Source organism: Mauremys reevesii, linkage group 16 (genome assembly GCF_016161935.1).
Source record: "Mauremys reevesii isolate NIE-2019 linkage group 16, ASM1616193v1, whole genome shotgun sequence".
Lineage (NCBI taxonomy): Eukaryota > Metazoa > Chordata > Testudines > Geoemydidae > Mauremys > Mauremys reevesii.
The window spans coordinates 2,627,024-2,649,590 of record NC_052638.1 but is presented as its reverse complement, the minus strand read 5'-3'; the positions used below and the strand labels follow the sequence as shown (position 1 = coordinate 2,649,590).

Genomic DNA, 22,567 nt, shown 5'->3' with positions numbered 1-22,567 from the left:
AGCAAAGCTTTTGATACAGTCTCCCACAGTATTCTTGCCAGCAAGTTAAAGTAGTCTGGGCTGGATGAATGGACGGTAAGGTGGATAGACAACTGGCTAGATGGTCGGGTTCAACGGGTAGTGATCAATGGTTCCATGTCTAGTTGGCAGCTGGTATCAAGTGGAGTGCCCCAAGGGTCGGTGCTGGGGCTGGTTTTGTTCAATATCTTCATTAACGATCTGGAGGATGGTGTGGACTGCACCCTTAGCAAGTTTGCAGATGACACTAAACTGGGAGGAGTGGTTGATACGCTGGAGGGTAGGGATAGGATACAGAGGGACCTAGACAAATTAGAGGATTGGGCCAAAAGAAATATGATGAGGTTCAACAAGGACAAGTGCAGAGTCCTGCACTTAGGACGGAAGAATCCCATGCACTGCTATAGACTGGGGACCGAATGGCTGGGCAGCTGAATATGAGTCAGTGTGCCCTTGTTGCCAAGAAGGCTAATGGCATTTTGGGTTGTATAAGTAGGGGCATTTCCAGCAGATCGAGGGATGTGATATTCCCCTCTATTCAGTACTGGTGAGGCCTCATTTGGAGTACTGTGGCCAGTTTTGGGCCCCACACTACAAGAAGGATGTGGATAAATTGGAGAGAGTCCAGCGGAGGGCAACAAAAATGATTAGGGGGCTGGAGCACATGACTTACGAGGAGAGGCTGAGGGAACTGAGATTGTTTAGCCTGCAGAAGAGAAGAATGAGGGGGGATTTGATAGCTGCTTTCAACTACCTGAAAGGGGGTTCCAAAGAGGATGGATCTAGACTGTTCTCAGTGGTAGAAGATGACAGAACAAGGAGTAATGGTCTCAAGTTGCAGAGGGGGAGGTTTAGGTTGGACATTAGGAAAAACGTTTTCACTAGTAGGGTGGTGAAGCACTGGAATGGGTTCCCTAGGGAGGTGGTGGAATCTCCTTCCTTAGAGGTTTTTAAAGTCAGGCTTGACAAAGCCCTGGCTGGGATGATTTAGTTGGGGATGGGGTTGGTCCTGCTTTGAGCAGGGGGTTGGACTAGATGACCTCCTGAGGTCCCATCCAACCCTGAGATTCTATGATTCTATGAATAATTAAAATTAATACATTTTTCTCAAAAAACATTAACAGTGGGTCAACAGTGCCTATTGCAGCGGCACAAGTGGGCCTCGGGGAAAAAAGTTTGGGGGGGACCCCCTGTCCTAACAGACAACTCACCATTGCTCAGTATAGTGAAGTGACTAATGCCAAAAGTCAGGTGGGGTTTAGAGCCCACCCTGCATCCTCACCTTCGCAGCATAGCTCCACATTTCAATCCGATCATTAAGGCGTTTCTTACATTCAGGCTGTAACCTCACACGCTTGTCTTCCAAAGCTTCCATTAGGCAAGACATCTCTGCAAAATGGAGAACATGGTATCACAACACACACAAACTGGCCCCAGGGACAGGTCACAATACAGAGTGCTTGGGAGGTGCATTCCAATTCCTCAGAACATTGGTTGTCTGTTTACAAAGTTGTACAGCCAAGCCATCCATCAAACTTCCTATGAATCAGTGTTGGGAAATTTAACCTAAGACTGGTTTCGAAGGAAACCTCTATTTAACCCTTAGAGCTAGCAGCCCAGCTAAGGTCTCACTTAAATATTTAAGTGGCAAGGAACGCTGACTCATGGAGGGGGATTAAAGGGTTAACTTTATGTATCTGAGGCTTAAGCTCAGCTGAACTGACAGGATATTTTATGATTCACAAAACAGCTCACTAAAAATATTTTAAGAATGCTAAATATTGTGTATCTTCTCCAAGAACTTAGAGGAAGTTCAACACAAGTCAAGGGTCTGCCTGGGGTCTGTGCAGACTGTGGCCTTGTCTACACTACAGGGGAAAGTCGATCTAAGCTACACAATCTGAGTTACATGAATAGCGTAACTCAAGTCGACGTAGCTTATATCTACTTACTGCGGGGTACATACTACGCCATGTCAATGGGGAACGCTCTTCCGTCAACTCTCCTTACTCTTCTCGGTCCAGTGGAGTACAGGAGTCGACGGGAGAGTGATCTGCGGTCGATCTAGCGGGTCTTCACTGGACCCACTAAATCAACCGCCGATGCATCAATCCACCGGGTAAGTGTAGACAAACCCCGTGTCAGGTGTGCCATCTGCACTAGACAGAGTGACATATATTTAGAAAAGTGGTTTACTTCAAGCACTATCAGGTCCATCCTTTGTGGAGTGGAAATGTGAAGGAACGTTAAAGATACCTGCAATGTTTCGGTACCGAAGAGGGTATGCGGCAGTACATTTTTAACCTATTTCTGATTCTGTAGCAGAAATTAACATTATTCCAAGAAAAATAGTATGTTAATTTTAAACTGCATTAGAAAGAACAAAACTAGCTTAACCTTTACCAGACCATGTAAGGAGAGATTTCCAAGCTAAGAAGACAAGCACAGGTAGGAAGGACACCCATATACCATACAAGTGGCAGTATTCCTCGTTCACCAGCCACGACAACTGGAAGCAATATCTATTGTTTAAGAGGACCTCAAGTCATCCAAGAAAGATCCCAGTTTTAGGTCACTCCAGGAGCTGGGACATCTCACACAGTATGACAGGCCAACACTTACGACGTCCTCTTCCGGGTGGGATGGCTGCACAGTGGTGTTTGATGTCTAGGGCACAGGCTGTGTGAAGCACTGGATCTACAAATATGTCTGCTTTGCTCTCCTTCAGCATGTTGAGCACCTCCTGTGGAGAGAAGATTATTACACATTACAGGTACACATTAAAGGAGGGAGAAGAAAGCAACATAGAATATCAGGGTTGGAAGGGACCTCAGGAGGTCATCTAGTCCAACCCCCTGCTCAAAGCAGGACCATCCCCAGACAGATTTTTGCCCCAGATCCCTAAATGGCCCCCTCAAGAATTGAACTCACAACCCCGGGTTTAGCAGGCCAATGCTCAAACCACTGAGCTATCCCTCACCCCATAAGTGAACTGAAGCTGTTCCAGAATGGATCAGCATCATTCAATTAATTAAACAGATACACACTAATCTATAACACAAAGGCAAATAATTTGGCATGACTAACAGGTCTGGACTAAAGTGAGGTGATAGATCTTTGGGGGTAGTTGACAAAGCTCCTTGCCAGATCCAGTGTCAATCTGTGCTCAGGAGGCCTAGGGTTAAAGCAAGAGTGGGAGGCAGCTATGCACTGAGGTACACTGGAAGCGTGTGAGTGGGGAATCCAGGACTGGACTAGTAAGGCATACTGCTTATTGGGATTAAGGTTCCCTGGCAGGGAGGGATATGTCAGAGCCAGGACTGAAATGGTAGAGGATGCTGCAGGTTAGGATGAGGTGCACTGGCTCAGCCGTGGACAGAAGTGTACATAGCACTGGCTTCACACTGTTCCTGGTCTGTGCCATGTAACGAACCATGTTCATTCGTCTGAAACTTAGGGAGTAATTGTGCTTTAAGGCCTGTTTGGTTTGGGAGACACACCATTTCCTTTTTTACCTTTTTACACATCTCAGGTTTAATTTTGAGCAGGTTAACTTTCAGGCACTCCTCCACCTGCCCAGTCTGTTCCTGCGCTGCTGCTTCCTCTGCACACAACCTGGAGATCTGTTTGGGGGGAAAAAGCCCTATTTCAATATGAATGAAATAATGTAGGACTCAGGTTGTTTTTCAAAGCATTTGCATGCTGCCGTGTTAGGGCAGTATTATATGCAATGGCTAGGGAACAAGCCTTGAGCTGTGTTACCATCCATCCCTCATTTGGATCCCCGAATTCCTGAAGTAAAAAAAGGCTGTACACAGACAATACAGCCACTATTTTAAACTATTTATTTAGCAATTAACAGATTTACAAATCCTTGCCATGGAAATATCAGAAACAGAACAACAATCTTTACAACGGAGAGTTTTTGTTTAAAGAGACATACAGGAATATAGTCATCAGATCTCTCTATTTAACAAGTATCAGAGGGGTAGCCGTGTTAGTCTGGATCTGTAAAAGCAGCAAAGAATCCTGTGGCACCTTATAGACTAACAGACGTATTGGAGCATGAGCTTTCGTGGGTGAATACCCACTTCATCAGGTGCACGGAAGCTCATGCTCCAATACGTCTGTTAGTCTATAAGGTGCCACAGGACTCTCTGCTATTGAACAAGTGTCACCCTATTACAAAGTGAGCAACAGTATAACACTCATACACACTTTTTCTAGGGATTTAATGGAATTGAGTGACTCTCAGATTACACATATTTAACAGACCAGGTGTGTCATATGTTAATATTCAAAAATATTGGACAGGTGTGCTGGTTTGTTTGGCAGGTAAAAGGACTCTGAGTACTGAATAAAAAGTAACCAAATATCTAAGTATTTGTCCTCTGTCTACTTTGCTGTGTATGTAATTGGTGTGTTCATTTTTCCATAACCACCACCACCTCATTTTTTTTGAACCATTTCTCTATAGTTGGGCTATTTTTCTTTCTATCAGTAGCCCAGCAGCTACAAGCAGATGAGAGATTAATTCTTCATTTCCTCTTGTGTGACTGTTTCAGCTGGGAAGCCCCAGGAGGATTACCAAAGGATCATTTGGTAATAAATATCCAACCATTTGTGATATTTGGTTATGAATTGCACCCCAATAATCTCTGACTGGACATGTCCACTATATATGGATAACATTTCCTCTATCACCAAAATATTTCCAACATCTATCCTCATGCAATCTCTCTATTTCTTAACCTGACAGGTGTGAAGTACCATTGAAACAGTATCTCAGAAATTTTCTTTATAATGCTACAAGCTAATGCTGCTGATCCTTTTCCAGATCGAAGTTCATTCCTCAAGGTAATTTGTCTACCCAGATTATTTTCTCAGCATGTCATATATAGCCTTTTTTTTTTCAGTCTGCAAAAATGTATAATTTAGTAATATTTTTTTTTGTTTCCTAATTGATCAAACATCATCACTTCTATTAAAGTTAGTTTTCTGTAGAAAAAGCTTTTCTAGAAAGTTGAGTCACAATGCCTAACTTGAAAGTACTTGTGTCATCGGAGAGTGGACCAGTTTAGTAGGAAGCCTGCTAAACAACCAGTGGGGCCCCTGGACGATCAAGATAAAAAAGAAGCACTTAAAGATGATAAAGTCATTGTGGAGAAACGAAATTAATTCTTTGCTTCAGTCTTCATGGCTGAGGATGTTAGGGAGATTCCCAAACCTGAACCATCCTTTGTAGGTGACAAATCTGAGGAATTGTCACAGATTGAAGTGTCATTAGAGGAGGTTTTGGAATTAATTGGTAAATTTAACAGTAAGAAGTCACCAGGACTATATGGCATTCACCCGAGAATTCTGAAAGAACTCAAATGTGAAATTGAAGAACTATGGTTTGTAACCTGTCCTTTAAATCAGCTTCTGTACCCAACAACTGGATGTTAGCTAATGTAAAGCCAATATTTAAAAAGGGCTCTAGAGGTGATCCCGGCAATTACAGACCAGTAAGTCTAACATCGGTACCGGGCAAATTAGTTGAAACAATAGTAAAGAATAAAATTGTCAGACATGTAGAAGAAAATAAGTTGTTGGGCAAAAGTCAACATGGTTTCTGTAAAGGGAAATCACGTCTTATTAATCTATTAGAGTTCTTTGAAGGGGTCAACAAACATGTGGACAAGGGGGATCCAGTGGACATAGTGTACTTAGATTTCCAGAAAGCCTCTGACAAGGTAAGGCTCTTACGTAAATTAAATTGTCATGGGATAAGAGGGAAGGTCCTTTCATAAATTGAGAACTGGTTAAAAGACAGGGAACAAAGGATAGGAATGAATGGTAAATTCTCAGAATGGAGAGGGGTAACTAGTGGTGTTCCCCAAGGGTCAGCCCTAGGGCCAATCCTATTCAACGTATTCATAAATGATTTGGAGAAAGGGGTAAACAGTGAGGTGGCAAAGTTTGCAGACTATACTAAACTGCTCAAGATAGTTAAGACCAAAACAGACTGAAGAACTTCAAAAAGATCTCACAAAACTAAGTGATTGGGCAACAAAATGATAAATTTAATTTAATGTGGATAAATGTAAAGTAATTCACATTGGAAAAAATAACCCCAACTATACATACAATATGATGGGGGCTAATTTAGCTACAACTAATCAGGAAAGAGACTTTGGAGTCATTGTGGATAGTTCTGTGAAGATGTCCACGCAGTGTGCAGTGGCAGTTAAAAAAGCAAACAGGATGTTAGGAACCATTAAAAAAAAGAGATAGAGAATAAGACAGAGAACACCTTATTGCCCTGATATAAATCCATGGTACACCCACATTTAGAATACTGCGTACAGATGTGGTCTCCATCTCAAAAACGATATACTGGCATTAGAAAAAGTTCAGAGAAGGGCAACTAAAATGATTAGGGGTTTGGATCAAGTCCCATATGAGGAGAGATTAAAGAGGCTAGTTTCAGCTTGGAAAAGAGGAGACTAAGGGGGGATATGATAGAGGTCTGTAAAATCATGAGTGATGTGGAGAAAGTGAATAAGGAAAAGTTATTTACTTGTTCCCATAATATAAGAAAGGACAGTTACCTGTTCCGTAACTGGCATTCTTCAAGATGTGTTGCTCATGTCTATTCCACAGTAGGTGTGCGTGCTCGCCACGTGCACTGGTGCTGAAGTTTTTCCCTTTGCAATATCCGTACTGGGGGAGCACCGCAGTGACCCTTGGAGTGGTGCCTGTATATCGCCCTATGAGGGGAGATATGTGCTCCCCCACCCTCAGTTCCTTCTTGCCGGACAACTCCAACAGAGGGGAAGGAGGGCAGGGTGTGGAATAGACGTGAGCAACACATCTAGAAGAACACCAGTTATGGAACAGGTAACTGTCCTTTCTTCTTTGAGCAATTGCTCATGTGTATTCCACAGTAGATGATTCCAAGCAATATCTGTTGGAGGTGGGTAGGAGTTCACAGTGGCTCAGGACGAAGTTCCGCCCTGCCGAATCCAGCGTTGTCCCTAGACTCGGCGACGATCGCGTAATGCGAAGTAAATGTGTGAAATGAGGCCCAAGCGGCTGCCCTACAAATGTCTTGGATAGGGACATGGGCTATGTAGGCAGCTGCTGAGGCCTGAGCCCTCGAAGAGTGTGCCCTAATGATCGGTGGCGGGGGAACCCCTGCCAGATCGTAACACGTGCGTATGCTGGGTGGAGATGGGCTGCCCCTTCACCTGCTCGGCCAAGGCAACAAAAAGTTGTGAGGATTTCCGGAATGGCTTAGTCCGTTCCAGATAAAAGGCCAGCGCCCTACCCACATCGAGCATGTGGAGGCAGCGTTCCTCATTGGAGGAATGGGGCTTAGGACAGAGCACGGGGAAAAAGATGCTCTGCTCCATATGGAAGGCGGAGACCACCTTCGGGAGGAACGCCAGATGTGGGTGAAGCTGGACTTTACCCCTGTGGAAGACGGTATAGGGGGGTTCTGAGGTCAAGGCCCTAAGTTCCGAGACCCATCGGGCCAACGTGATCACTACAAGGAAGGCCACCTTCCACGAGAGGTGAGAACAGGACCATGTGGCCAGGCTTTCAAAGGGAGGCCCTGTGAGTTGGGACAAAACCAGGTTTAGGTCCCATTGTGGCATGGGGGGGGGTCTAGCATATGGAAATGAACAGTCGAGGCCCTTCAGGAAACAGGAGGTCATAGAGTGGGAGAAGACCAAGTGCCCTTGCACCAGCGGGTGGAAGGCTGATATGCCCGCCAGGTGTACCCTGACCGAGGTGGGTGCCAGTCCTTGGGCCCTAAGGGACACGAGGTAGTCCAGAATGAGCTGGAGAGAAGATGCAGAGGAGGGCGAAACTCCCCGCTCATTCGCTCACTTGGAGAACCTGGACCACTTCGCCACATACGTCCAGCGTGTGGACGGCTTCCTGCTTTCCAGGAGGACCTGCCTTACCTGCTCCGAACACCTGCCCTCCTCCTCATGTAGTCACGGAGCAACCACGCTGTCAGGTGGAGCGCGGCTAGGTTGGGATGGAAGAGGCAGCCCCCATCCTGGGAGAGGCGGTCCGGGCAAAGCGGCAGCGTCCTCGGGGGGGCTGCCAAGAGGCAAAGGAGGGTCCCATACCAGTGCTGGTGGGCCCACGCCGGTGCTATGAGAATGACTTTCACCTTGTCTGCTTTTATCTTTTGCAGGACCTTGTCTATGAGGGAAAATGGTGGGAAAGCGTAAAGGAGCTCACCCGACCACCATAGGAGGAACACATCGGAGATCACGCCCCTCCCTACCCCTCCTCTGGAGCAGAACTAAAGGCAACGCCAGTTCTGGTGGGTTGCAAAGAGGTCAACTTGGGGAACTCCCCACTCTCGGAAGAGCCAGCGAGCGACATCCGAGTGGAGCGACCACTTGTATTGAGGGGAGAAAATCCTGCTGAGGCGATCCGCCATCGTATTGTGGACACCCTGGAGGTGTGCGGCCCTCAGGGAGATATCGTGGGCTATACAGAACTCCCATAGGCTCAGGACTTCCCAGCAAAGGGCCAGGGAGTGAGTGCCGCCTTGCCTGTTGATATAGTACATGGCAGCAGCGTTGTCCGTGAGGACTCTGACCACCTTGCCGCGAAATTGCGTGTGGAAGCCCATGCACGCCAACCGCACTGCTCTGAGCTCTTTGACATGTATGTGGAGGGACAGGTCCGGGACTGACCATGTCCCTTGAGTCTGCGTGTTCCCTGTGTGGGATCCCCAACCCAAGTCCGATGCGTTGGTCACCAGGTTTATAGATGGGCTGGCATCCTGAAAGGGAACTCCTTGCAGCATATTGCTCGGGTAAGACCACCATAGAAGGGAAGCCAGTACCGGGGATGGAAAAGTGAGAACCTTGTCCAGCCTGTCCCGGGCCTGAGAAAATTGGGAGGCTAGCCAGAACTGGAGGGGCCTCATTCGGAGTCTGGCATGGTGGACCATGTATGTACATGTTGCCATGTGGCCCAGAATTCGAAGGCATGCTCTTCGAAGGCCGTGATCGAGGTGATGAGATCTCTCAGTGCCTCAAACCTGTCTAGGTGCTGGGGCAGAGTCATGCGGCCTGGTGCCGAGGGAGACAACACGTTGAAGAGGGAATAGGATGGGCCCTCCATCTCCTCAGCCTGCAGCTGGAGGCTGGATGCCACTCGCTTTAGCAGGTCTTGGTGTGCCTTGAAGTCCTCCTGTGGGACTGAAGGTGGAGGTGCCATTATGGTGTTGTCCGGTGCCAGGGAGAGGGCCCACACAGAACCGAAGGCCTCGGTCGGTACCGGGGGGGGTCGAGCCCGGGCGCAGATCCGCTGACTCGTGGCCCGCTGACTTGTCTCTTAGGCAGCCGGACGAGGCAGATGGAGCCTAAGATGCTCTGGCAACTGAGTGGGCCCCCGTCTGGGCAGGCATCGGTGGCCATGGGGCCCCTTGCCACTGACCCGGCTGGGAGCTTGGTGGCGCTATCTGTTCCGGTTGAGCAGCGCGGACCGAGGACGGGTGGCTAGGTGCCGAGGCCAAGGTCCCCGTCAAGTGCACTGTCTCATGAGAGCAGTAGGCACAGCAGTGCCTGCGATGCTGCCTCCCTCGGGACCTGGACCTCGACGTCAAGGAACTGTACCCGCCTGAAGTGCTGCTTTGGTACTCGTGACGGCGTCGGGAGGTCCAGTGCCCCTGCGCCGAGGCATCACGGGGGGTCTCAAGTGCGACATCTAGGTGAACGGGAAGTGGACCAGGAACGACGTCTATCCCGTCGAGAGCAACTGCAGTAGTTGCATCGCGAAGGGGAGTGTTCCCCGGTGCCTCTCTCGGTGCCTACGCTTGCTGGCAGGCGGCGTCAAGGGTCCCTGAGCCTACTCTAACAACTGAAGAAACAATCCACGAATGGTACCACTAAGGTCGAGAAGAAAAGGCTGCAGCAGAGCTGGAGCACAAAGTTCCGACTACTTTCACTGGCGGCAAGAAGGAACTGAGGGTGGGGGGAGCGTGTGGCTCCCTTTATAGTGCAATATACAAGCAGCACTCCCCTAGTATGGATACTGTAAAGGAAAAACTTCCGGCACTGGTGCACATGATGAGCATGCACACCTACTGTGGAATACACATGAGCAATCACTCCAAGAAGAACTAGGGGGGACGAAATGAAATTAATGGGCAGCAGGTTTAAAAAAAATAAAAGGAAGTTCTTCTTCACACAGCGCACAGTCAGCCTGTGGAACTGAGGAGGCTGTGAAGGCCAGGACTATATCCAGTTCTCTTTTAAAGCCTGTTAAATTCATGGTGGTTAAGTCCATAAATAGCTATTCGCCAGGATGGGTAAGGAATGGTGTCCCTAGCCTCTATTTGTCAGAGGCTGGTGTGGACGAGAGGACAGAGATCACTTGATCATTACCTGTTAGGTCCACTCCCTCTGGGGCACCTCGCTTTGGCCACTGTTGGCAGACAGGATACTGGGCTGGATGGAACTTTGGTCGGACCCAGTATGGCCATTCTTATATTCTTAAAGTTAGTTTTGATCTTTAAGTAAGTTAGAAATGTTTCTTCAATGACTAGCTGGCCAACTGTATGCATTCCATGGTTCTCCCAATCTTTAAAGCCCTTTGGTTTGTAATTTGAATTCAGATATGGATAATTTGCAATGGGTGTCACTGGTGGGGTGGTGGTGGAGTGGAAACTTATCTGCCATTTTATCCCAAACCCATAGAGTAGCCTTTGCTAAAGGATGTGTATACATGTCTGGAGAGCATGATATTTCTTAACAGCTTATGGCAGCCTAACAATGTTTACCTAGACACAATTTTATTGATTGCTGCAGATCCAGTAATACAGCTGCATTTAAGGGCAAACCCTATTGTCAGATTTTGCTGGACCTGCTGGAGAAGGCTGAGAGAGAAATATCTGCAGAGTGTCCTGAAACAGAACTTTTGGTTAATTCATTCTTGTTTAAAGAAACCAACAAAGATGTATCTTCTCAAAAATATGCTTGCTAGGTTTGCAATCCATGGAGAAATGGACTTTGATTTTGTGGTACACTAAGAAACAAGTGCTGTTGTCCAAATGTATCAAACAGATGACTTCATAAAAAACAAAGTTATTCCCCCCGTACAGTAAAGCTTTGAGATGTATTTTCTCTATGTGTAATTTCAATGTGTATGCATGTGCTCCATGCACCTGAGACCAGAAGATTTTTTGTTAACAGTATCTTCTGGCCTGTGCCCTGCCCCTCCTCGTGCTCTCAGCCAAGGGCATAAGTTATTCCACTTACTCCTCTATGGCGAATACCCTTCGGATAAGAATCCAAAGCAGAGGGGAAGGAGGGTGGGTGGTGGACTACAGAGAGTGACCACATACCTTTAAGAAAAAACGGTTACTTACCTTCTGTAACTTGTTCTTTGAGATGTGTTGCTCATATCTATCTATCTGGGGTGAGGGATAGCTCAGTGGTTTGAGCATTGGCCTGCTAAATCCAGGGTTGTGAGTTCAATCCTTGAGGAGGCCACTTAGAGATCTGGGGCAAAAATTGGTCCTGCTAGTGAAGACAGGGGGCTGGACTCGATGACCTTTCGAGGTCCCTTCCAGTTCTAGGAGATTGGTATATCTCCAATAATTATTATTTATATTTATTTATTATAGTTCGGACACCCAACGGGCGGAAGCGATGACCACTAGTAAGGGGACCTTCCAAGAGAGATAGAGGAGTGAGCAGGAGGCCAGCAGCTCAAAAGGAGGGCCCATAAGGCAGGAGAGGACTACGTTAAGGTCCCAGGCAGGCATGGGTGGCTTCGTTGGAGGATGGATTTTCTCCAAGCCTTTGAGGAAACACGGTATGACCGGGTGTGCAAACACTGAGCGCCCAGCCGCGCCTGGGTGGAACGCAGAGATGGCCGCGAGGTGAACCTTAAGGGATCCAAAGGCATGGGGCTGGTCCTTCAAGAACATCAGGTAGTCCAAGATGCACAGGATCGAAGCCTGGAGCGGGAGCACCTGCTGCTGAGTGCACCAGCTGGAAAACTTCTTCCACTTAGCCTCGTAGGTAAGCCTAGTCGATGGCTTACGACTTTCCAGGAGCACCTGCCTCACCGAGTCTGACCAGGCGGAAGGAATAGAAGGCTGGGCACTTCTTGTTGGTCCATGAAGCGAACAAGTTGACTCGGGGAAACCCCCAGATGCGGAAAACAGAGTGAATGATGTCTGAGCGGATCGACCATTCATGGGTGAGAAAAAACCTGCTCAAGCTGTCCGCCAGTACATTCTGGACACCCGGCAGGTACGAGACTTGAAGGATGATGGAGTGGGCTAACCAGAATTCCCACAGAAGGAGGGCTCCTTGGCAGAGTGGCAATGACCAGGCTCTGCCTTGTTTGTTCAGATAGAACATGGCCATGGTGTTGTCCGTTAGGACTGCTACGCAGTGCCCTTGTAAGTGGGGAAGGAATGCATGGCACACAAGGCGAATCGCCCTGAGCTCTTTGATATTGATGTGTAATGACAGCTCGCTTTTGTGCCATAAGCCCTGCGTTGTCAGGCTCCCGAGGTGGGCCCTCCATCTCAGGGCAGATGCGTCTATAACCAGGGTCAGGGTGGTTTGAGGGGGATGGAACGGGACCCCGGCACCCACCATACGGGGATCCAGCCACCAGCGTAGGGAGTCGAGTGTGCGCTCTGGGACCGTGAGCACCATATCTAGACTGTCGTGGCCCAGACAATAAGCTGATGCCAATCATATCTGTAGAGGCCTGAGTCTTAGCCTGGTGTGTTGCACCACATAGGTACAGGACGCCATGTGACCCAGCAACCTGAGACACTGCCTTGATGTTGTGGTGGGAAACTTGCAGAGGCTGGTAATTATGCTTGCTATAGCCAGGCGCCAGGCCTCCGGGAGGAAAGCTCTTGCTTGGGTTGTGTCCAGGACTGCTCCGATGAACTCTATTGTTTGAGTAGGGGAGAGGACAGATTTGCTGGCGTTCTGCATGATGCCCAAGCAACTGAACGTGTCCATGACCAGTTGTACTTGAGACCGGACTTGTTGGTGAGACCGGCCCCGTATAAGCCAGTTGTCGAGGTACGGGAAGACGTGCACGTGGTGTCGGTGAAGAAAAGCTGCCACGACCGCCATGAACTTGGCAAAGACGCGTGGGGCTGTGCACAAGCCGAACGGGAGGGCTGTGAACTGATTGTGCTTCTTGTTCACCACAAAACGGAGGAAACTTCTGTGAGGCAGAGTAATAGAAATGTGAAAATACGTGTCTTTCATATCGAGGGCAGCATACCAGTCTCCCGGATCCAGTGAGGGAATAACAGTGGCTAATGAGACCATGCGGAATTTCAGGTTGACAGTGTGCTTGTTGAGCTCCCTGAGGTCCAGAATGGGTCTTAGGCCTCCCTTTCCCTTGGGGACAAGGAAATAATGGGAGTAGAAACCCTTGCCCCTGAGCTCCTGAGGCACTTCCTCCACTGGTCATATGGCAAGGAGGGATTGTACCTCCTGGGCGAGGAGCTGCTCGTGAGAAGAGTCCCTGAAGAGGGATGAGGAAGGAGGGCAGGAGGGCGGGATGGAGCGGAAATGGATAGAATATCCCATCTGCACCGTGCGGAAGACCCAACGGTCCAATGTAATTTGGGACCAGGCATGGTAGAAACAGGATAGATGGTTCAGAAAGGGATAATTGTCCGGGGTGTGAGCTAGTAGTCCATCCTCAAGCGCACCTTCAAAATGGGCACTTAGGGCCGGGGGTGGCTTGGATTGTCCTTGACCCTGTCCAGAGGGGGGACGTGACAGTCTACATCGAGAGTACCTGCTTCTCCGACGGGAGAAGTCCTGCCTGGGTCTAGGTGGGAAGGGGAGTTGCTGGGTTGTCTGGGGTTTAAATGGCTTTTTTGGTTAGCCGGGGTATGCATGCCCAAGGATTTAATAGTGTTTCTTGTGTCCTTGAAGGTATGTAGATGGGAATTGGTCTGCTCCACAAAACAGGCCCTGACCATCAAAGGAGAGATCTTGGATGGTGTGCTGCACCTCAGGCGGAAGTCCTGAAGACTGGAGCCAGGCATTCCGCCGCATGGTGATGCCGGATGCCAGAGTGTGTGCAGCTGCGTCCGCAGCATGAAGGAAACCCTGAAGGGAGGTTTGAGCTACCAGTTTTCCCTCCTCAGCAATAGCCCCCATTTCCATACAAGCCTCTGCTGGGAGAAGCTGAGGGTTGCCTCAAGAGGCAGGGTGTCTGAGCATGACGACGGCGGGGCACCCTGGGCCTGATATGCCCAAGGGGTCCAAAATTGCCACTGAGGTTGCCAGTTGGGCGTCGGGGGGAGGGGGGGGGAGGGGGAAGGGATCATGACCGAGGCTTCCCGGGCCTGACGGGGAATGTCCAAAACCCCTGAAGCTCTCCCTGATCCACTGGAAGGAGATTGGGATCGCAACGGCCAAGGAGGAGCGGTGGGTGAATGGAGCAAAGGGGGCACCGAATTCCTTGACAGACGGGGGTCATATGGAGATTGGCGTCGTGGAGCTGATCATGACCATGAGCTATGCTGTATTGGAGAGCAGTGCTGTGATGAGGAGCAGTGCCACGAAGAGGATCGGCGACGAATCGCAGGCCGGTGCTGTGGTGACAGCTGGGACAGGGATTGGTGCTCTGAATGACGTCGGTCCGAACGGTGCCGCGAGGTTGCCGAACGTGACCTGGACCACGTTCCAGCAGGCCAAAGCGATCTTGAGAGTGAATGGCTCCGAGGGTCGGGGCTGCGGGACCAGCACTGCGAGTCTAACCGGTGCCATGAGTCAGACCAGTACCTGGAGCGATGCCAGGACGCCGAAAGGCGCCAGGACTCAGAGCGGCGTGGAGATGCTGGTCTGAGGGCTGACAGTCCGAACATCACCGGTTTGCCCTTGGACGGTACCGGGACTCAGGCCAGAGCCACTGCTTGGGTCGGGGGACACCGGTGCTGTCATTTCGATGAGCCCTCTGGCGGCCTCAAAGGTATCTGGAGTGAAAGGCAATGTAACCTATTCCACTTGCACGGTTCCTTGCGCGGGGCTGGCATGAGCAGACCCCGGGGCCTAGCGGTCTTGTCAGGCTTAGAGGCCTGGTCCGAAGCTTGCTCAGTTGGGGCTGGAGCGACCGCTTCGGGCCTAACGGAGGGTCCTTCTAAGGCTTGCTTCTTTCGAGTGACTGGGGAGTGGGAACGGTGCTGGGGCGGGCATCTCTGGGGCCTGGGAGATCGTCGGTCCCAAAGCGGGCCGGGGATCTTCTCTGGTGCCATGGCTGGCACCGCTGGGGGAGCACTGTGCACTGAGGCGCTCGGTCCTGCGTCGAGAGGGATGCAATGCGGACTCCATGAGGAGTTGCTTGAGTCAGATTTCCCCCTCTTCTTGTTCTGGGCTTGAATGCCTTACAGATTTTACACTTGTCAGTCTGATGGCCCTCCCACAGACACCTAAAGCAGGAGTCATGGGGATCGCCGGTAGGCATGGGCTTGTTGCAAGAAGTGCAAGGTTTGAAGACCTGGGACGGCATGCCCCAGAGCCCCGCAGGGCAGTCATTGAATGAGAAACTGCCCTCAACTACTAAATTACACTTAACACTACAGTAACACTTAACACTAAGTATCAGAGGGGTAGCTGTGTTAGTCTGGATCTGCAAAACTAACAGACATATGGGAGCATGAGCTTTCGTGGGTGAATACGATTAATACTTCGTCAGATGCACGAAGTGGGTATTCATCCACGAAAGCTCATGCTCCAATACATCTGTTAGTCTATAAGGTGCCACAGGACTCTTTGCTACTTAACACTAAGATAACTATCAACAATTAACTAACAACGGTAACTAGAAAGCTAGGGATTAGTGGAGCACTTGAGAAACAAGAGACTAGGGTTCCAACAACCCTCACAGTAAGAAGGAACTGAAGTGGGGTCGGGCCAGCAGGGTCTTATATAGAACGCCTGTAGCAGGGTGGACCCTGCTCCTGCTGTGAGGGGTTTAAAAGTGGCCTGGCAGGGCTTGAGAGCGGCTGCTCTCAAGGCTGGGCTGATTGAGGGAGTGGCTGCAGGTGAGGCCATGCCCCAAACTGAGCGACAGCTGGCCCCTATAAAAGGCCAGGGAAGCCAGAAGCTCAGTCTTCCTCTGCCTGAAGAGGAAGAAGGGCTTGGCTGCAGGGGCTATAGGCAAGGTACCTAGAGTGAAGCAGGGCTGGGGAAAGGCTGAGGAGCTGGGGAGCTCCAGCCTAGAAAGCCCCAGGCTGCGGCCTAGCACAGGGCCAACAGGTACTGGGGGTTGCAGAGGGCAGCCCGGGGTAGGCCAAGGCAGCAGGTCCAAACCCCTTTGCCTGTGATGAGTAGGCTGATACTGCAGTCTGCCCCAGAGCGTGGGGCTAGACAATGACTGGCAGTAGCCAATACGGAGGCAAGGTGGGGATAGAGGGTGAGGGTTCCCTGAGGAGGGGCGACCCAGAGAGAAAGGGGTTACTGCCAGGGGCAGCACCCCATGTAAGAGGGCACCGGTTCCAGGGAGGGACACGGGGGCCTGAGGGCAGGCGGATCACCGGACTGCAGAGGGCGCTCCAGCGCTGGACTGAGCTAATTCCCGGAGTCACCAGCAGGAGGCGCCGCGGGGGTGAGTCCGACCCGTCTACAACTCCAGGGGGCTCCCTAGCCAGCCCAACAGGTAGTTGCTAGGGAAAAAGCTTCCGACTTCCGTGCACGCGGTGCGCACACACACCTAACTGGAATTGATATGAGCAATCACTCCAAGAAGAACGCCAGTTACTGTACAGGATAAGTAAACTCCTTCTTCAAGTGATGATTCCTTTGTGTATTCCACTCGAGGTGAGTCACATGCAATATGCACTGAGGTGGCGGGTGCAAGGACCCTACCATACCAATGAGTGAAGCCTGCACCAGGGCGTAATGTCTTGTCTATATGTCTATATATGCAGACCTTCACGTTGCTGCCCTGCTTATCTCAAGATGACAGAGGTCTTGCAGGGAAGCTACAGAGGTTACCTGGCCTAGCTGAGTGTATCCTAACCCCTTGCCTGGCAGGGGTTTCAATCAATTCATAGCAAAGCAGGATGCAGCCCAAAATCCATTTAGAAAGTCTCTGCGAGGAGACAGATTCTCCTCTCTTACGTTCAGTGAAGGCGACAAAGTTTAGGGGAACGAAATTAGGGCTCTTGAGACTGGACCCTACGGAAGACTGTAGGGAGAGCAGGGCTGTGTAGGGCCACCAGTTTTCCCGCTCCTTGCCGAGGTAATGGCAACACGGACAACTTGCATGGAAAATGACTGAAGAACATGAGTCTACAGGCTCAATTGAGGATTTAGATGGGACTAAATTGAGGTCTCATGCTGGGGATGGTTTCAGCACCAGAGAAACACCTCACCCTGGGACTGGATGGGCAAAGATGATATAGTCGTCCATCCAGGGGTGACAGGCACGAACAGCTGCTAAGTGTACCCTTAAGGAGCTGGCGATAATCCTGATATCCCCAGGGAGGGAAAATAGCCCAATAAAAGGAGGATTTGGGAACTTTCCAGGGATACCTGATGACATTGGCACCATCTGGAAAATCTCTTCCATTTTGCTGTGTAGCACTTCCTTGTAGAGCAGGGGTGGGCAAACTACGGCCCATGGGCCGGATTCGGCCCCTTTGGGCTTTGGATTGGACCTGCGGGATTGCCCCCCGTGGTGCCATGGGCCCCCGCACTGCTCTCAGACATAGCCCCTGGGCAGAGGGCTCCACGCGTGTCGTCCTTGGCTCCAAGCACCGCACCCTGCAGCTCCTATTGGCTAGGAATGGGGAACCGTGGCCAATGGGAGATTCGAGGGAGGTACTTGGAGGCGTGGCAAGGGCAGCGCGCGCGGAGCCCTCCACCCCCCATCCCCTAGGGGCCGCAGTGTTTCCTGGAGCGGCGCGGGGCCCGAGACAGGGCAGGCAGGCTGGAAGCCTGCCCTGGCCCCAGTGCGCACCGCTGCCACCCCAGGACTGCTTTAGGTAAGTGGTGCCGGGCCAGGGCCCGAACCCCTCCTGTACCCCGCCCCCCAACTCCCTGCCCTAAGCCCCCTGCCTGCACCTTGACCCCAACCCCCTGCCCTGAGCCCCCTCATACATCCCGCACCCCTCCTCTACCCCAATCCCTGGCCCTGAGCCCCTTCCTGCACACCGCACCCCCTCCCACACCCCGCACTCCCTCCCTCCCGCACTCCAACCCTCTGCCCTGAGCCCCCCCATACATCCTGCACCCCTCCTCTGCCCCAATCCCGTGCCCTGAGCCCCTTCCTGCACACCGCACTCCCTCCCGCACCCCAACCCCCTGCCCCGGCCCTGCATACAATTTCCCCACCCAGATGTGGCTCTCGGACCAAAAGTTTGCCCACCCCTGCTGTAGTTCCTAGCATGATTTCTGTGAGGACAACCAGCCTCCAAGTATGGGAGCAATGACTTGCCCTGACGACAGATGCGCCCCCGCTACCACTAACACCTTCATGAACCTCCTTGACACTGTGAAGGGGCTGAATGGAAACAGCCCTTAGTACCTAGACCAACAGTAAACCTCCTGGGTGCAGGGACACTACATGTGGAGGGGACAGGAGTTTCCCACGGCAACACGAGCAGGTGTTCTGGCTGCTGCTGACTGGGAAGGCCCAGAGACAGACCAAACATTTCTTAAAACCTGGTGCCTTGGGCATATCATCAATGGGGTGGGAGAGAACCCCAAAGTTCTCTACAGAGCTTATCTCAAACTAACGTAGGAAAGAAAAACTATTTACAGCTCCCGGTCAGTGGCACAGTGGGGCTAAGGCAGACTTCTTGCCTGTCCTGACTCTGCACTGTGCCCTGGAAGTGGCCAGCAGGTCCGGCTCCTAGGCAGAGGCGCGGAAGGCAGCTCTGCATGCTGCTCTTGTCTGCAGGCACTGCCCCCGCAACTCCCATTGACCGTGGTTCCCAGCCAATGGGAGTGTGGAGCCGGTGCTTGGGGCGGGGGCAGCGTGTGGAGCTCTGTGCCCCCCTCCCCCTCACGTAGGACCCGGATCTGCTGGCCGCTTCTGGGGTGCAGTGCGGAGCCAGGACAGGTAGGGACCAGCCTGCCTTAGCTCCGCAGCACCGCCGACAGGACTTTTAATGGCCCAGTCAACAGTGCTGGCCACCCAGTCACCCCATGTACTATGTCTGCGGCAGATTACAGGAGCAGTCATACTGAAGGTTTAAGATGCCATGATATTCTGAGCAGACCCATATTCCCCGATCCAAAACTAGAGTAGTGAATTTAAAAGCGTGTGTGTGTGTGTGTGTGTGTGTGTGTGTGTGTGTGTGTGTGTGTGTGTGTGTGTGTGTGTGTGTGTGTGTGTGTGTGTGTGTGTGTGTGTGTGTGTGTGTGTGTGTGTGAGTGAGACAGACAGAGACAGACAACTAAGTGGCAGCCATTTCAGAACTGTTCAATTATCAACAAGGGACTGTGGGTTTCAACAGGTTCAGCCTCCATATGGACGCTACCAAAAGCTAAGAGAGCAGGAGGTGCTGTACAATTTAACCCTCAAAATCTCCAAGGAGACACATACTCATCCTTTAAAACATCTAAAGACTAGCTCACTCAATTTCTGTCTCTCCTTCTCTCCCTCCACCTTGCCAGCAGTGACACCTCCCACGACCCTACTGACCCCAATGCCTACTCCTGTTGCTCTGAGATACCCAGGTCAGAGAGGCATGAGCAGGGTGAAGAAAACTGGCACAAACACAGCTCTGGCATGAAATATGTCATTCATGAGTCATTGCTTAAACTAACATGGAAAAAATAAAGCAGATTTCAGCTACTATGGTTCACTCATGATTGATGGGAAACTCAAAAGGACAAATTAACTTGTCTGCTTATCACAAGTGATGATGATGAGTGTATCAGTGTCGATGTGCATGCCAGAGGCAAAGCTTGACTTAGAAATACTGATTGTGCAGAAGAATACAATTATTTTGTGCTAGGCGCAAGTTGCAGACAGAGAGCCTGGAACTAGCTCTGAGTAGTTAAGCTGCCTTGTCCAAAGGGTTCATTTTGTTAAAAAGGGGTGAGACTGAGTGTGAAGCTGCTGAGGAGAGCTTTCAACTAAACTAAGGGGCATAGTGGTCACGTCTCTTACCTCATCAGAGCAGTGCATTTGCAGCTGGGGATCTAGCCGGTAATCAAGAGCAGATTCCTGGATTATCACTCGGATCTGATCCTCGCAGTCTGGAGACAGACGCTGTTGAGAGGAGGAAGATAGCAATTAGCCAACCAAATAATGAGCTTGATTTTTGCTAGTCAGCTGTCTTGGCACAAGATTACGTACATACACACTGCAAGTGAGTCTAATTTACTAGGATGGAGGTCAATCAGAGTTGCTGCGCACGTTTCTATGCAGATCATAGTTACACATTTGCCTTCCCCACTCACCTGGTCTGCATATTTCAACTTGAGGCAGGAGACGACCTGCCCCTCCAACTCTGCATCATCCTTAGCCGTACTCAGAATATTTTGGCAAAATTTGGGGATGTCTTGTTTGCAGGCCTTTCTGAGCACTGGATTCAAGCGGTAATCTAACCAAGAGAGGAAAGAGGGAAAGGAACCGCATTAGAATTTTCACACTATTGGAACAAAAGATGCAACAACAAACTGACAGAGCTCCAAAGGGGATCTGCAGTAGGAATTCCTTCTGGATGACACTGTCTTTCAGCAGTTTGAAAGAGCTAAATTGTCACTTTTTACTTTGTAGAAATTGACAACGAAGTAACAAGTGAAACCAATAATCACATGACACTCAGTAACTAGGGTGGAGAGACTGTTTGCTCTTAGGCCTGGTCTACACTAGGAGTTTATGTCGAATTTAGCAGCGTTAATTCGACTTAACCGTGCACCCGTCCACACCAGGAAGCTAATTAGTTCGACCTAGAGGGCTCTTTAGTTCGAATTCTGTACTCCTCCCCGACGAGGGGAGTAGCGCTAAATTCGACATGGCTATGTCGAATTAGGCTATGTGTGGACGGAAATCGACCTTAGTAGCTCCAGGAGCTATCCCACAGTGCACCACTCTGTTGACGCTCTGGACAGCAGTCCGAGCTTGGATGTTCTGACCAGCCACACAGGAAATGCCCAGGGAAAATTTGACATGCTCCGGCGCCTTGTGGATGTTCTGCAGGACCGCAGGCAGGAGGACAGAGCCCCCCTGCAGTGTATCTGCAACCACCCTCCCCCGCCACAAAGTCCCATACCCCCCTCACCCAAAGTAACAAGAAGGAGGGGCGACAGGGGCCGTGAAAACTGTCACTGCACCCCTGCAGAGTGCACAAATACAAGAAGGCTCTCATTCCCTAAATGTTGAGAAGTCCTTCCCTTCCTGGCTCACCGAAGCCCCAATCCCAGTTTCATCTCCTAACTGTGTAGTTGATTATTAAAAGTAGTTTGCTGTTAATTACTATTTCCGTCAAGTTTTTCTACAGAAGACTGTGTGTGAAAGGGGGGGGGGGGGAAGGGGGTTGTTAATATAGGACAGTCACCTTTACCAGGGTACAGACACGGGGGCAGGATCAACAGCAGGTCACACACACAGTGCAGTCAGTAGGCACCCTGGTCGGTCTGGGAGGTGTTTTCCATGTTCTGTGTGGGTGGGGGGTACGTGACTTTGTGGCATGGGAGGGCGGTTACAGAACTTATGCAGCGGTCCTTGTCCCGGACCACAGAGCCACGCAGCAGGGGAATCTGTAACCGTCCTCCCCCGCCACAAGGTCACGTAGCCCCCGCACACAGAGTCCCGAAAAGGAGGGATGGCAGGCTCCGTTGAAACAACCAGTCCGGCACTGCAGACCGCTCTAGGAGCAGGAGCCTATCATTCCTCGAGTGTAGAAGCGGTGTTAACATCACTGCACACCCTACCCACCACAGTCTGCATCCCTGTTTCAACCCTTTAACGCGAATTCATTAATAAAGAAAACGTTGTTAATTAACAATGTTCCATTAACTTTATTTTTAAACGTGTGTTGGAAGGGGGGAAACGTGGTGAACGGGGTATGTAACCGCAGAAGAAAGTCAACAGTAACTGAAGCAGGGGCAAGTTCAGCTTCTCTGTAAAGAAACTGAACAGTCACAGGTTACCCTGCTCGCTGAGGAACCTAGCTTTCAAAGCCTCCCGGATGCACAGCGCTTCCCGCTGGGCTCTTCTAATTGCACGGCTGTCTGGCTGAGCGTAATCAGCAGCCAGGCGATTTGCCTCAACCTCCCATCCCGCCATAAAGGTCTCCCCCTTGCTCTCACAGAGATTGTGGAGCACACAGCAAGCTGCAATAACAATGGGGATATTGGTTTCGCTGAGATCTGAGCGAGTCAGTAAGCTCCTCCATCTCCCCTTGAGACGTCCGAAAGCACGTTGAATGATGACAGTTACCCAAGACCACCCTCGACATTTTTCCCCCCAGCATGCATTGTGGGGAAATCCCAGAATTCAAATGGGCAGCGGGGACTGCGGGAACTGTGGGATAGCTTCCCACAGTGCACCGCTTCCAGTGTCGATGATTGCC

At 50.6% G+C, this 22,567-nt stretch overlaps 1 protein-coding gene across 4 annotated transcripts in view; it reads right to left on the bottom strand.

Annotated features, from left to right (window-relative positions):
• GLG1 (golgi glycoprotein 1) overlaps nucleotides 1–22,567 on the bottom strand; it is a 208,108-nt gene that overhangs the window by 9,514 nt on the left and 176,027 nt on the right. For 3 of the 4 annotated variants that reach the window (XM_039502848.1, XM_039502850.1, XM_039502851.1), the window contains exons 21-25: nucleotides 20,451–20,593; nucleotides 20,158–20,259; nucleotides 3,534–3,641; nucleotides 2,641–2,761; nucleotides 1,301–1,407 (exon numbers count right to left, since the gene is read on the bottom strand). In XM_039502848.1, the coding sequence (XP_039358782.1) occupies nucleotides 1,301–1,407; nucleotides 2,641–2,761; nucleotides 3,534–3,641; nucleotides 20,158–20,259; nucleotides 20,451–20,593 (581 nt within the window). Of the gene's footprint in view, nucleotides 1–1,229; nucleotides 1,408–2,640; nucleotides 2,762–3,533; nucleotides 3,642–20,157; nucleotides 20,260–20,450; nucleotides 20,594–22,567 lie in introns of all 4 variants that reach the window. The other variant, XM_039502849.1, reaches the window with a different exon arrangement.